General features: G+C 46.1%; 1 protein-coding gene across 1 annotated transcript; it reads right to left on the reverse strand.

Annotated features, from left to right (window-relative positions):
* Positions 1-2654: 2654 nt before the first annotated feature.
* LOC149324959 (male-specific histamine-binding salivary protein-like) lies at positions 2655-6721 on the reverse strand. The gene is made up of 2 exons (XM_089563506.1): positions 6388-6721; positions 2655-3028 (listed from the first exon to the last, which is right to left on the reverse strand). Exons 1-2 carry the CDS (start codon positions 6535-6537, stop codon positions 2909-2911), a joined length of 270 nt encoding a protein of 89 aa, XP_089419632.1. The 5' UTR covers positions 6538-6721; the 3' UTR covers positions 2655-2908.
* Between the last annotated feature and the right edge of the window lie 6266 nt (positions 6722-12987).

Below are 12987 nucleotides of genomic sequence, written 5' to 3' on the forward strand. Positions count from 1 at the left end.
TGTCATCTGCGCATAGAGTAATGCGTGGTTTGTTGACTATATCGTTGATGTACGCTAAAAGAGAAGTGGGCCAAGAATCGAACCCTGCGGAACGCCGAACTTTATGCACCCTATTTTCGATTTAACGTGGCTTATATTTGTATATTGTGACCGGTTAGCTAGGTAACTTTTTAAAAGTTCAAAGCAGATGCCTCTAATGCCAACATTGCAAAACTTATCCAATAGTATATCGTGTTTGATAGTGTCGAACGCTTTTCTAAAGTCAAGAAATACCCCTAGTGTGTATAGTTTCTGTTCAAAATTATCGATTATTTCATGTTTAGTTTTTAACAATGCTTTTTTAACAATGCTTTTAACAATGCAGGCTTTTGGAAACCGCACTATTGCTCAGCTATAATTTTATTCCTATTACAGAAGCTTAGGAGTCTGGTGTTTATAACTTGTTCGAAGATTTTAGAAAATATCGGTAAGACTGAAATCGGCCTGTAATTGTTTAGATCAATCGGATCTCCTTTTTTTACAGAAACCCTCGCAATTTTTAACTGATCCGGAAAAGATTGCATATATGAGTAAGAGGTTTGCAAACTATATCGGCAACTGCCTTAACAGGTGATGCTTTTATCTCGTCATCACCGCATGCGCTATGGTTCTTTAGGTGCGGGATTTCGGCATGTGGGAGAAAGAAATATTGAATTCTTGATGCTCTTAGCGGCATAGGAATAGCAGTGCTTATAACGGATGTACTCGACCCTCCACAGTTTAAAAAATGCTGATTGAATTTATTGAGGAGGTTGGTTCGACAAACCTTCTATTGTGAGCTCAGAAGCTGTAGTTTTTCCACTTGTTGACGTTATGCCATTAAATACTTCCCATACCTTATTATAATCATGAGCATGTTTAACAAATTTTTGCTCATAGTAGATTGCGCGAGCGCGTTCAAAATCAGCGCTGAGCCGACTTAAATTTCTTGGATTTTTGCAAATGTTCGAGGTTCCTAGTTCTTATGAACAACGCGAAAAGTTTATCTCCATGCCTGATTCTTTTCGGGAGCGCATTATCAATCCACGGTTTTCTAGATTTCGCGCCTTTTCTCTGTTCCGTGCCAGGGAACGCTTAGGCATAGAGCTGTGTGAATTTGCGTATAAACACATCATATGCAGTATCAGAGCAATTTGTTTGCAACACCTCATTCCAACAAGCTGCAGCAACTAGTTCTTGAAAAATGGCTATTTTATTTGTATCAATTTTCCTATACTTGATGGCAGCGGCAGCAGATGATGTATTTCGCGATTTGTGGGGTGTGAAAAAAAAATGAAGATAGGTTTTATAGCGGTTTAACGTCCCGAAGCAACTCAGGCTATGAGGGACGCCGTAGTGAAGGGCTCCGGAAATTTCGACCACCTAGGGTTCTTTAACGTGCACTGACATCGCACAGCTCACGGGCCTCTACAATTTCGCCTGCATCAAAATTCAGCCGCCGGGGCCGGGATCGAACCCGCGTCTTTCGGGTCAGCAGCCGAGCGCCGTAACCACTGAGCCACCGCGCCGGGGTAGATGGTCACTTGTACGAGATATTAAAGCACCGGCTCGTACATTTTCGACATGGTGTCACCCAGACTTCGCGCACTTTTAGGTGGGAAGCTCCCAGACACCCTTAGAGCGTGTGGGGGTAGCAGTCTCGGACTCGAAGGAGATGCCCTCGACTCAGCGTGGCAAACTCAGCGGAGACCAGCTACCAAGTGACAAGAGGTTTTTGGGCGTTCGGTGCCCAGCTTTCGCTGGTCGCAAGCCAGAGAATGGGTCGGAGCCAAAAGGTTCACAAACAAAACAAAGTTTACACAGCGATGAGACGATACAGAGGATTTCACAATCACTAGTACAGACACATACAAAGTGATTAACAGAACAATGCAACTCGTGCAAAGTTAAACTCGAGAGAGTACAATACAAAGGCAATATTGCACCTAAAGTGCACTAACACACGAGAGAGAGGTAAACAAACAAAACACAATTTGTTCACCGGGCACTGCGGCAGTCCGACGACCCGAGTTCCACGACGACGCCGTCCCGCAGACTGGCGAACGTTGCCTCGTTGGTCCGTGGCTGGCCGAGTGGTGTTTTCCCCGGGAGTCGAACGGGCGCGCTTCTCCGAAGCTTAAACGGCGGTCCGGACTGACTTGACAGCGGTCAACGCCCTTCTTTTATAGGCTCGCTCTCCCGTCTGTTCGTTGTACGCGCCAAAGTAGGCGCGCACATACAAGCAGCATTTGCAGTGCTGTCTCCCTCCTCTCTTCTCACTGGCCGCGCGTCCCCATTGGTCAGAGGTCGCGGGTCGCATCTCGAAGTTTCGAGCGTGTTCTTGAGTGGCGCCGACGCCGACGGGCGAGGGGGACGTGTCTTAGTGCACGCAAGGCTACGCCCTTTCCCCCCGTCAGCTGTAGAACCGACTCGTCTGTTCCAGAGAATTCGGCGTGGATGACTCATTCCTTCGGCGCACGCCATGGCGGAGGAGAGAGAGGCACGCGCTCGGCGGGGCTTTCCCTCTCTCCCGTTGGGCTCGCGCCGGCGAGAAGCCGTGCGCGCGGCGGTTTTTCTTTGTTTGTTTATAAAATGCGCCGAATTTTGTGACACATGGTAGTTTGTAAAACACAAGTGAATTAAAAACTCACATTATTCTAGTCGGCGAAAGTATCACATTTTCATAGCCAAGTGATACAAAGCGGTCAAAACGTTGAAGGCAATGCTGAAGGCAATTGACAGAAGAGGTCAAAGGTGAAGGTAATGGGCTGATTTCAGCAATAAAAAACGCTCGGTACAGGTGAGCGTCCTATGAGCGCTTTTGTACTTACAACGTGCTGTTACTGGTTAAGTTTCCAAAGGTGAACACCGACACAGCGCTTTTGTCAGTTTAGTTAAGCTCGGTTTCTTGAACACTCAAGCAAGTGAAATTTTTTCCCCAAGAACCACAGTCGTCGTTGTATGTTGATAGTACGAGCCAATACTTGGTGGAGTTACTTTGGTTCAGGGCCTGAAATTGAATTACCACAGTTGTAATTCATGCAAGCCTAAATAATCCTCTCAAAATGAGCTAGATTCCTTCGCTTAAGAATCCTTTCAGCTGTAGTCTTCAGCACAGCACTCTATTAATCCTTATACCCCACGCACTGTTAGCTGAACAAGGGTGATTAGAGAGATAAGAGAGAGGCCCTTGTGCTGCGGTGGGCGCAGTCAGGCAGATGATGACGATAATTTGTGTCCGTGTACCTAGTTTAATAAACGATATATATTTTACAGCGAGCGAGAAAAAAACGCCAAATAAAATATGCTTTTTTAAACCAGAAATTGCCTATGTGAAATATATTTTCACTGGTTATAGTCAGAGGTAACTACATCAAGGCACAAGAGTAGTACGAAAAGAAGTAGGTCATAAAAATAAAATGAATCCGCAGCAACACGTCCGAGACTAAAATTTAGGTACATATTTTTAATCCACTAACTCGGCTCGAATGCACCAATATGTAGTGCATTACTCAATACAGGTATCTCGTGAAATGTCGGGTAACTTAGGATAACCCCTTTGCTTGTAGACACATTCTTGAAAACAGAAAGAAACTGCGCCGAAAACTGCCACTCCTTCAAAGACATCTCTATATAGCAGTGTTTAGAGCCAGGTTAATGCCTATTCTGTTGTCGGTTAAGGAATGCAATTAGAAGCACCAGGTAATATTCTCTGGTTAAAGTAGCTTGATATGGTTGCTTACGATGCACTTAAAAGCGTACGTTGTTGGGCTAGTCGGTCAATCATGGTGAATACAAGGGGGGTACTGCGCACAAAAAGACAAGGACAAGAAGATAACACAACAAGCGCAGACTCGCGACTAACTTTATTTGAAAACACGACACTCCTTTTATAGTTTCAAAACTGTCACATCACACACATGATGAAACCAAAAACCTGTCTTCATTGTGATACAGTTTGATAGACGGGTCACTTACGCAATCCTTATCCTTCTGTTTGATGCAAAACGCCTCCGCCAACTCACGCGCCACCTGGTCACGGCTCCTCCTCAAAACTTTTGTATCTGTCAGCAAAGGCAGGCAAGGGTTATTGCGCGTAGCACCCGGGCATGCGCCACAATGCAGGGGTAAATTCGACCCTGTCCCTGATTTCATGGAAAGCTGGTGTTCTCTTAAGCGCTCATTCAGACATCGGCCTGTCTGACCGATGTATACCCTGCCACAGGTGAGGGGAATCTGGTAAACAACACCCGTCTGGCACCTGACAAAACGAGTGGCATGACGCTTCTCGCAGTCCGCTCTCCTCTTCCCTCCGGACATGACCTGAGGGCACAATGAGGCCAACTTGCACGGGGCGGTAAAAACTACCGGCACGCCGTACCGTTTCGCCACGTTCTTCAAGCTGTGGGAAATTCTGTGAATATACGGTAGAACCGCTGGCCTCATTTCCTCAGAACGGCCACCATCCCGGCACGTCCTATTTTTCAGTTTGCGCAGAAGCTTCTCTGCCACTGCAACAATGATTGAAGCAGGAAAACCAGCCTTCGTCATCCTAATTACCTGATTATTGAGGCTCTCGTGCACCAGGTGAGCGCAAGACTTAGACAAGGCGCCCTGCAGGCAATAGGTTCCGATAGCCCGTTTAACATTCTTGGAATGTGCTGACCTGAACGGCAACAGGTCTTTCCGTGCACGTGGTAAGTACATCCAGCAAACGTGATCTGGTGTTAAAGTCAGGTTAATATCTAAAAACTGTAGCTTGTCATGTTCCGGTAACTCGTGAGTAAAGGTTAGACCCTTCCCATGTCGTCTGAAAATCGATAAAAATTCTTCCACAATCACAGTGTGCGTCGCGCCAGGTCGATCTTTAAGAAACACTAAATAGTCATCAACATACCTAAATATTTTCAGAGTAGTCTCATCGTCAAAAGCGCACCAGATCACGGTCAATGCTGGACAAGAAGATGTCAGCTAGTACAGGTGCCACACAGGAACCAATGCAAATTCCTTTGCGCTGAACAAGGACCTGATCGTTAAAAGATACAAAGGTAGAACCAAGATAAAACTCAAGTAAAGACATAAAATTGTTCAGCGTTATACCGCAGGCATTCTGAAAAGCTATTACACCCCTATCTTCAATACAAGACCTGACGGCGCAAAACAGGGCATCGTGGGGTATTGAAAAGAACAGGTTTTCAACGTCAATTGAAAAGGCGTAGCCTACAGGCGGAGCATCCTGTAGGTAGGCGACTATATCATCCGAGTTCCTAGTCAAGAATGGGTTTTCCACTACCACCAATTTCAGACACTTCTGAATAAACACACTTACTTCACGCTGCCAAGTACCTTTTTCACTTACTATGCACCTAAAGGGCTTGTCAACCTTATGTGTTTTTACAGTGAAAAACAGTTCTAAGCTATCGCGCTTGGAGTTAATAACTGCTCTCGACAATTTATCTAAAGCAAGGTCCTTGCACAGCACAGAAGCTTGGGTCTTTACCTTTGAATTTCCCACAGCTTGAAGAACGTGGCGAAACGGTACGGCGTGCCGGTAGTTTTTACCGCCCCATGCAAGTTGGCCTCATTGTGCCCTCAGGTCATGTCCGGAGGGAAGAGGAGAGCGGACTGCGAGAAGCGTCATGCCACTCGTTTTGTCAGGTGCCAGACGGGTGTCGTTTACCAGATTCCCCTCACCTGTGGCAGGGTATACATCGGTCAGACAGGCCGATGTCTGAATGAGCGCTTAAGAGAACACCAGCTTTCCATGAAATCAGGGACAGGGTCGAATTTACCCCTGCATTGTGGCGCATGCCCGGGTGCTACGCGCAATAACCCTTGCCTGCCTTTGCTGACAGATACAAAAGTTTTGAGGAGGAGCCGTGACCAGGTGGCGCGTGAGTTGGCGGAGGCGTTTTGCATCAAACAGAAGGATAAAGATTGCGTAAGTGACCCTTCTATCAAACTGTATCACAGTGAAGACAGGTTTTTGGTTTCATCATGTGTGTGATGTGACAGTTTTGAAACTATAAAAGGAGTGTCGTGTTTTCAAATAAAGTTAGTCGCGAGTCTGCGCTTGTTGTGTTATCTTCTTGTCCTTGTCTTTTTGTGCGCAGTACCCCCCTTGTATTCACCACGATGCACTTAATTTTGCCTAATTTATGGGTCTACCTTTATTTACGGGGGGCACTTAAAAAGAAATAAAAATGACATTGCCTAGCCCACACCACCTCAGGCACAACTAAATGGCCTTAAAAAGAGTTTCGAAAGCTGCCGCATCGAATATGTAGTCAAGGAAAACGTCTGGCGAAATTTAAAAAATTCAGAACATGCGAAAATCTCTAGCCATATCGCCGTGACTGCAATTCAGAAAAATACCTTCCACGCATCCTGGTAATTGCCAAACCTCATTTCATTTGCCCAGCTAGGACGTTTACGCTCCTCAGTAGCATCACGAGGCGTTGCAGTAGAGATAGTAGAGAACGCCGAACCTAGATGAACAAAGAACAGAGCAAGCTTCATTGTCGAATTCGCATACACTGCAAGAGCTACTACTACTTTTTGATACCGCTCTCGGCTAGAGCCATTATATACCCCTGGCGTTGCTAGAAAAACCGCAAGACATCATCACAGCAGCCTCACTGATCGAGAGAATGTGCTATTGTTCGCACAAAAAAAAAGGTTTGCGCCGATAAAGGCATCTAATTTTTTTAACATAATTTTTTTACACTTATAGTTATCAATTTTTTTTTCAATGAATTTGATCTATTTGATTACTATGCATTGGATTTGACACACAAATTGTTGCAAAAGGGTAGACTCAGAAGAAGGGTTTAACATAAATGCAGTGAAGCGAAGAGAGCTACGGACACTAAACTGACAGAGCTAACGTAAGAAACATGAAGAGAGCCGAGTGGATCGGGGAGCAAAGTCTGGTTAATGACACCCTAGCGTAAATTGGCATGGGCAGGGTATTAATTGCGAAGGCAGATAACAGATGGTTGTTAATGGTAACGGACTGGATTCCAAGAGTAGAAGAGTGCCACAGAAGTTTAGGTGAGCGTCTAAGATAAGAAAGAAATGTATTGTATATATAGGACAGAAGACCTTATCCTGCAGTGGGCGTGCTAAGTCTGCTGGTTTCACATTTTTAACGCACATTTTTTTCCATGCCTCAGAGTTGGTTATTGAAACAACCTTTATTTCATTTAAAATACCTTTGTCAGTTACCACATGACAAAGGTATTTTGCAGAATTAACGCTCCGCCCAGTCAAATACCTGTTTGCATGACGTAGCTTGGGAGAGAGGACAACAAGATCGAGCGGACGACGGAGAAACACCCGACGAGCGAACTCGCACAACGGTAGGGTCTGCCACGACGAACTTTATGGAGCCGCAGGCACGTTATCCGAAATTGGCGAGGTCACCAAATATCAGCTGTGTATATGCCGATCGTGTTCATGTAGATCAATATCACCTTCGTTCCTATTCATGCTGGGCTGCTAGATGCCTGCTTAGAGAAAGCAAGAACTGCCCTAAGGCATCCTTATTTGCGACCCCCGAAATTTGGCGCCAGTCGATTAAGGGGCTGTCACACCGTCATGACACGACGCCGCCGCTGACCCAGTGACGCCTCAGACGTTAGGCTCACCGCTCGGCTGAGAGTGTCTATGGCAGTGAAAACTTTCACGCTAGGCCGACAACACCAACACGACCGAAGACCAGATTTCTTTGCAATGTGACGTTTTCAAGCTGACCACACCGACAACACTAATTTGCCAGCTGTCGGCAACAGTGTTCGCTCCGTCGGCCACCGAGCTCTAACATTCACCAAACACAAGCCTGATTACCCATAGTTTTTCGACAGAGAATGCGTCTCAACCTTTATATAAAGAAATTATAATTGCAGCATATCAAGAAAGCCCTCGGCGGAAACTAAAAACAGTTGTCCTCTAAAATATATCAGAGACATTAGGTGCCGAAGAGTTTAACAGAAAAAGCGTTTGTAGTGCCCATCGAAGCAACGACGCGCTGTCTTGAAGTATTTCTCAATTACAAAGAACAGTGCAAAAAGAAGAAAATAGCTGGTAAACAAGTAGATATTGAGCCATAATTAACTTTATAAGAAAAGATAAAGAAAGAAGACAACAGCGCCTCCATCTCTCCGTACTGCTTTCTTTTTTCATCTACTCAGCGCAAAGCTGCTCGACCCTTACCCACTTCAAAAGTGTTTTTGCAGCCTTGAAATGTTCAGTTGCTACAGAATTATCGCGTCGCTGCTTCACAGACCAATTACGAAACTTTGTGGCGCAACACGGAAGGAATGGTTATGGTATAATTCCATGTGTTTCAAGGATTGTGTGCGCCACGATAGCAGAATCAACAAGCGATTCCTCGTGCAGCCCTGTGAAAGCTAACATTTTATCGGTTACTAACTACACGGCACGGCAAAATTCAAAATATGATGGTTATACTTCTAGCAAGCTCGAAAGAAGTTTCAATCTATAGTTTCAGCGCCTACCGCTAGCACGGATTTCAAACTTCAGAAAAAGAATACATCGGCTGAGGAACGGGTCTACACTTCTCAATAACATGAAACATCCCGTCCTCCGTGGCATGCCATTCCGCAATGCACACGCACATTTTCATGTCTTGGTACACTGAACTCCATCTAAACGTCAAAACTGCGGAATAAACCAGCGAATAAACCAGTGAACCAGTGAATAAACCAGTGAATAAACCAGTGAATAAACCTTTTAGTTGCGAGTCAGCGCTAGTCCTGTGTCCCTTCTTTTCTTGTCCCTTGTAGTTCGCGCTGTTTACATCATGAATATCTACCAACTCGCCCAACTGAACGTTTTGCTAGACAAAACCCCCTTCCTTATCCGCAGTCAGCAGGACCAAAGAATTGTCACGTAGGTAGTCCACAGACTTATTGATGGGTAGCTTCTTAGAATGATTCCTAGGGCGGGAGAGAACATCGACACCTTCTGAGATGCATCTGCTGACCTCAGGAGCTGGAGCATATCCGGATATATGCCTTACCATGGCAAGAAGCTCTGGTGCACTTTTTCGGGGCTCAACGGCGAACTTTGGGCCAAGATCGAGCACTTGACGCACATGGGCCGGAAGCGGGGCGCCACTCATGTTGTGAACCTTGCCAACGGACCCACGATGTTTCTTCGGAACGAGGTTACGAAGCGTGGGAAGCTGCTGCTGCCACAAGACGTCTGTGGTGGTGTGGAGAAGGCGCGTTAGTTCGCGCCACTGATTCTTCCAACCAGCTGGCTGATTGGAGAGTTGAAGAACAATCCGCAGGTGATCCTGGCACAACCTGGCCTGTCGTAGCCACTCCGCTCTCAAAAATTTGCACATCCTTGTGCCATGGCTGACTGAGGGCAAGAAGCCCCCAAAAAACGCAAGCACTTCGGGTGGAAGAAACTTTTCCCGAATCCTAGCATTCTGGACTTGCAGTTAGCCACAGCGATGAATTGCACAAGGCGACGTGGTTGAGAAAACCAAGACGAAAAAACAGGGCCCTTTGTACTAGAAATGAAGCTTGAAAGCACAAGCTGATGGGCAGAAGAGCAAGTTGCTGGGCTAATTGGTGCTGTTGCATCGTGGTGGAGCAGCGCAAAGGACGGGACACAAGAAACAAGGAAGGACGTACACAGTGCACGTACACACTACATGGGCGAGTTGGTTATTCATTGTTTGATTTGAAGCAGCGCAAGGCCAAAAGCCAAAGAAGAGAGCAGAGAAAGAAACGGACGACACAGCGCTGAACAAACAACTGACATTTATTTGGCACGCTGCACGTATAAATACATTCAGGCACCAAAATAGAAAACAAAGCAAAGAGCTCATTCATGCACTGGGATTCTGCACGCCAACACAAGCTAAGATGTGCGATTCAGGAAGCGAAGTTCTTTTTGAGATAAAGACACTGATGGAGCGCTTACACATGTGTCACCATACGTCTTGATGTTCGAAGCCTCGATTATTTCACGGCACAGCTTATCTCTGTTCCTATCCACAACTCTGCAAGATTACTCGCCCATCCTTATTTCCTCCTGCCTACCTAACTTCCTCTATACTAATCTTGCGTACTCAGTTAAGATATTTCTCATATTAGGGCTACTCTCTCGAGTACTAAAGTCGTCGTACTCAGTTTAAGCGGATCGCCTCTTCGGCAGCGATGCGCTGGGTCATCCTCCTGGCACAGTTACCGGTAACGGGCTTATGTGCTTCCTCCTGAAGAGGTTGCTCCATTACCTCTTCCAATCTAGAAAAGTTCAAAACCTCGCCATGTTATGTTGAACGCACCCCCACAATGTGCACAATGCGAGGATGCGTGCACATTAAATGTTTTCATCAGTACTGCCATTGAGGCTCCTCCAAGTGCCATTCCGTATATCCTATTTCGTGCAGAAAGTGTTCACGATTTCTAAAGCTTTTTCTTTCTTCAAAATGCACTGAACAGCATTCATCTTTAAGACCTGTTCTTAAAAAACATATTTGAGTGATGAGCTTTAAGAGGACAAGTGCCTTGCCTTGTTTGAATTCGGATGAACAAGCAATAAACTTTCAAAATACAATGAAGTCTACACGCCGCCTCCCCGGCGCCAAAAATATTTTAGCTGCACACTGTTATTACCCACGGCTCCCCGTCGCTACGGTGTCTGCGCCTTGGCCGCCTAGAATCAGCTTACATAAATCAATTTTGCAAGTTCTCAGCGCACGGTTAAAATGCACCTACCTCAGCCATCTGGATAGGCTGCTCTTTAGGTGTCTCTGCTTTTTTTTTTTTTTTTTTCAGCCAATAGATCAGTGAAAATGTTACGTGAAATAAGAAAATCACCATTGTATTCGGTATACCTATATCTTGTCTCTAGGCACAGTGCTCTCCACAATGCTATTGCTAAATATCAGGGAGCAACCGCTTGTCGGATGATTTTCATGCGCTGCAGGCCTAAATTCATAGGTGTCTGCAGTGTGTACAAATTCCTTTGACGCCACGAGACAAGAGAGAATTCTGTGCTTCCCGGTACTCAAGCGAAGAACGCGGTGCTTACTGTCAAGCCGGAATGAATTACCAGATGAGTTTTAGACCCTGCATAACTCTTCCGCTTAAAAAATAGCAAAAGGGATGCGGCTAAAATGGGCCGTTATCTATGTCTCTAGATATTCTAGTTTCAATCAAAGAATACACCAACAGGCTAGTTCTTCATGTCGCCGTGCCTTCAATTTTTTTTAGTCCATCCGTGCAGACCATGACAAAAGCTCCGCAAGATAAATTATACCCAGATAGCTACTACATGTAAACGCGTTCCAAATCGAGGCGCCTTGAGTGCCGATGCAGTGCGGCGCCTTAAACCTACCCCTTCGCGGGAACGTTCGTGTTTGTGGTTCGACGTGTGATATTCTTTCGAAAAATACTCTTCGACGTTCACTGCTGGTAATCGAAGGCTTGCTGGACGAAAAACAATTCGCACAAAACATATCGGAGCCTAGACATACAAAAGCATTAAGGCCACTACAAAGACACGCTAAATTAGCATTAGTCGTTTACATACGTGAAACGCCATATGTCGACGCTAGGTTGTCCTCATTGGGGTTTTAGATATTTTGCATTTGCTTTCAACGCTTCTTCTACTTATGAGTGGACGAGGAATGTATTCTTGCTTTAGCATGGTTCGCAAAGTTGATTTATGGTGTCAGAAATATGTTGGCACGGACTTGAGTAGCCTAAAGTGCAGCGCGTTTGTGGTCAGCGTCTCTGGCGCATTCACCATGCTTCATACACGCCGCATGGTTTTCGACAACACGTCCAGATTACAGGGAGTGCTTAGGCCACGACGCTGCATTCATGTCTCAGGAGTGGCGCTGCAGATCTTCAACATCGCCGCTGGCGGCCTCACCATAGCAGCTACGTCTGCTGCTGCACACAGGTGGAGGCCTGTTGAACACCGTTTTGAATTTTAAGATAACTGTGAGATATTCCATGACACCACTATGTATTTATTAAATAGGATGGGCCGTAACTTTTAATGCATACAAAAATTCTGTTTTTGTTAAGTGAACTGCGATCTCACTTAATTTTTCAGACTGCCAGACACACACAAAAAAAAAACAGCATCTATTTTGACTACAAATAGCAGTACGCTACAAGCGTCCAAAACGAGCAGGTGCCGATATATTGTTTGTCATAGTGCAATCTCAATATTCAGAAACAACCTGCCGTTGAAAGACGTGCTGGTCCACTATATCCGGTTAGGTTCGTGCGGCGTGCCGCGCAATGCAGTCTATTCAAGAAGGTAATGTAATGCTGTGATTTAAGGTGTTCCGGCGCTGTCTTTGTACCAACGCGTTCCTTATTTCATACCAACGGAGTTAGCGGGTGGTGGTGGTGGTGAAAAACATTTATAATGCAATAAATATTTACAGAGAGGTGATTGGGGTAGGCCCTATTGGCCCTTTCACCTAACAATACTAGGTGGAGCCCCTATTCCGGGGCCCCATTGGCAAGCAACGCCGCCCGCGTCCGGTGAACCAAGGCCTTTTGGGTCTTTAGGTCCTGACAGCCGAGCAGGGCCGCCTCCCAGTCCTCTCTGGTGGGGTTGGGGTTGGGGGGGATGGATGGGTTTGATTGACACGCCCAAACCACGTGGAAGGTGTCAGCCACCTCCCCACAGAACTGGCACGTGCCATCAAAGGATGCGTTGAAATGTTTAAGTACCGCCGGGCACAGTACAGTGTTAGTAAGAATTTTGATGAGGAGGCGCTCGTCAGCGCGATCCAGTCCCTTACAAGGGGCCGGGTAGCGCCGGTGCTCCTCCTTGTAGTAATCGGTGATGTGTTTGAATGTAAGGGGCAGATTGTCTGATTGGGAGTAGGCGCCCAAGGACAGGGAGATAGCCCGGGGAGAGAGTGCGCGGGCGGCCTGATCGGCCTGTTCGTTTCCCTGGAGG

This window comes from Amblyomma mixtum, chromosome 10, assembly GCF_055824585.1.
Source record: "Amblyomma mixtum isolate Tamu chromosome 10, ASM5582458v1, whole genome shotgun sequence".
Classification (NCBI taxonomy): Eukaryota; Metazoa; Arthropoda; class Arachnida; order Ixodida; family Ixodidae; genus Amblyomma; species Amblyomma mixtum.

What these genes read in the sequence shown, in the direction of transcription:
- LOC149324959 (XM_089563506.1), bottom strand. Translation starts at nt 6,537, where the DNA reads ATGAAGCTTGCTCTGTTCTTTGTTCATCTAGGTTCGGCGTTCTCTACT. An exon ending in AGGATGCGTGGAAGGTATTT is followed by an intron (nt 3,029 to 6,387) that starts TTCTGAATTGCA and finishes ATTCAATTTCAG; the next exon opens with GCCCTGAACCAAAGTAACTC.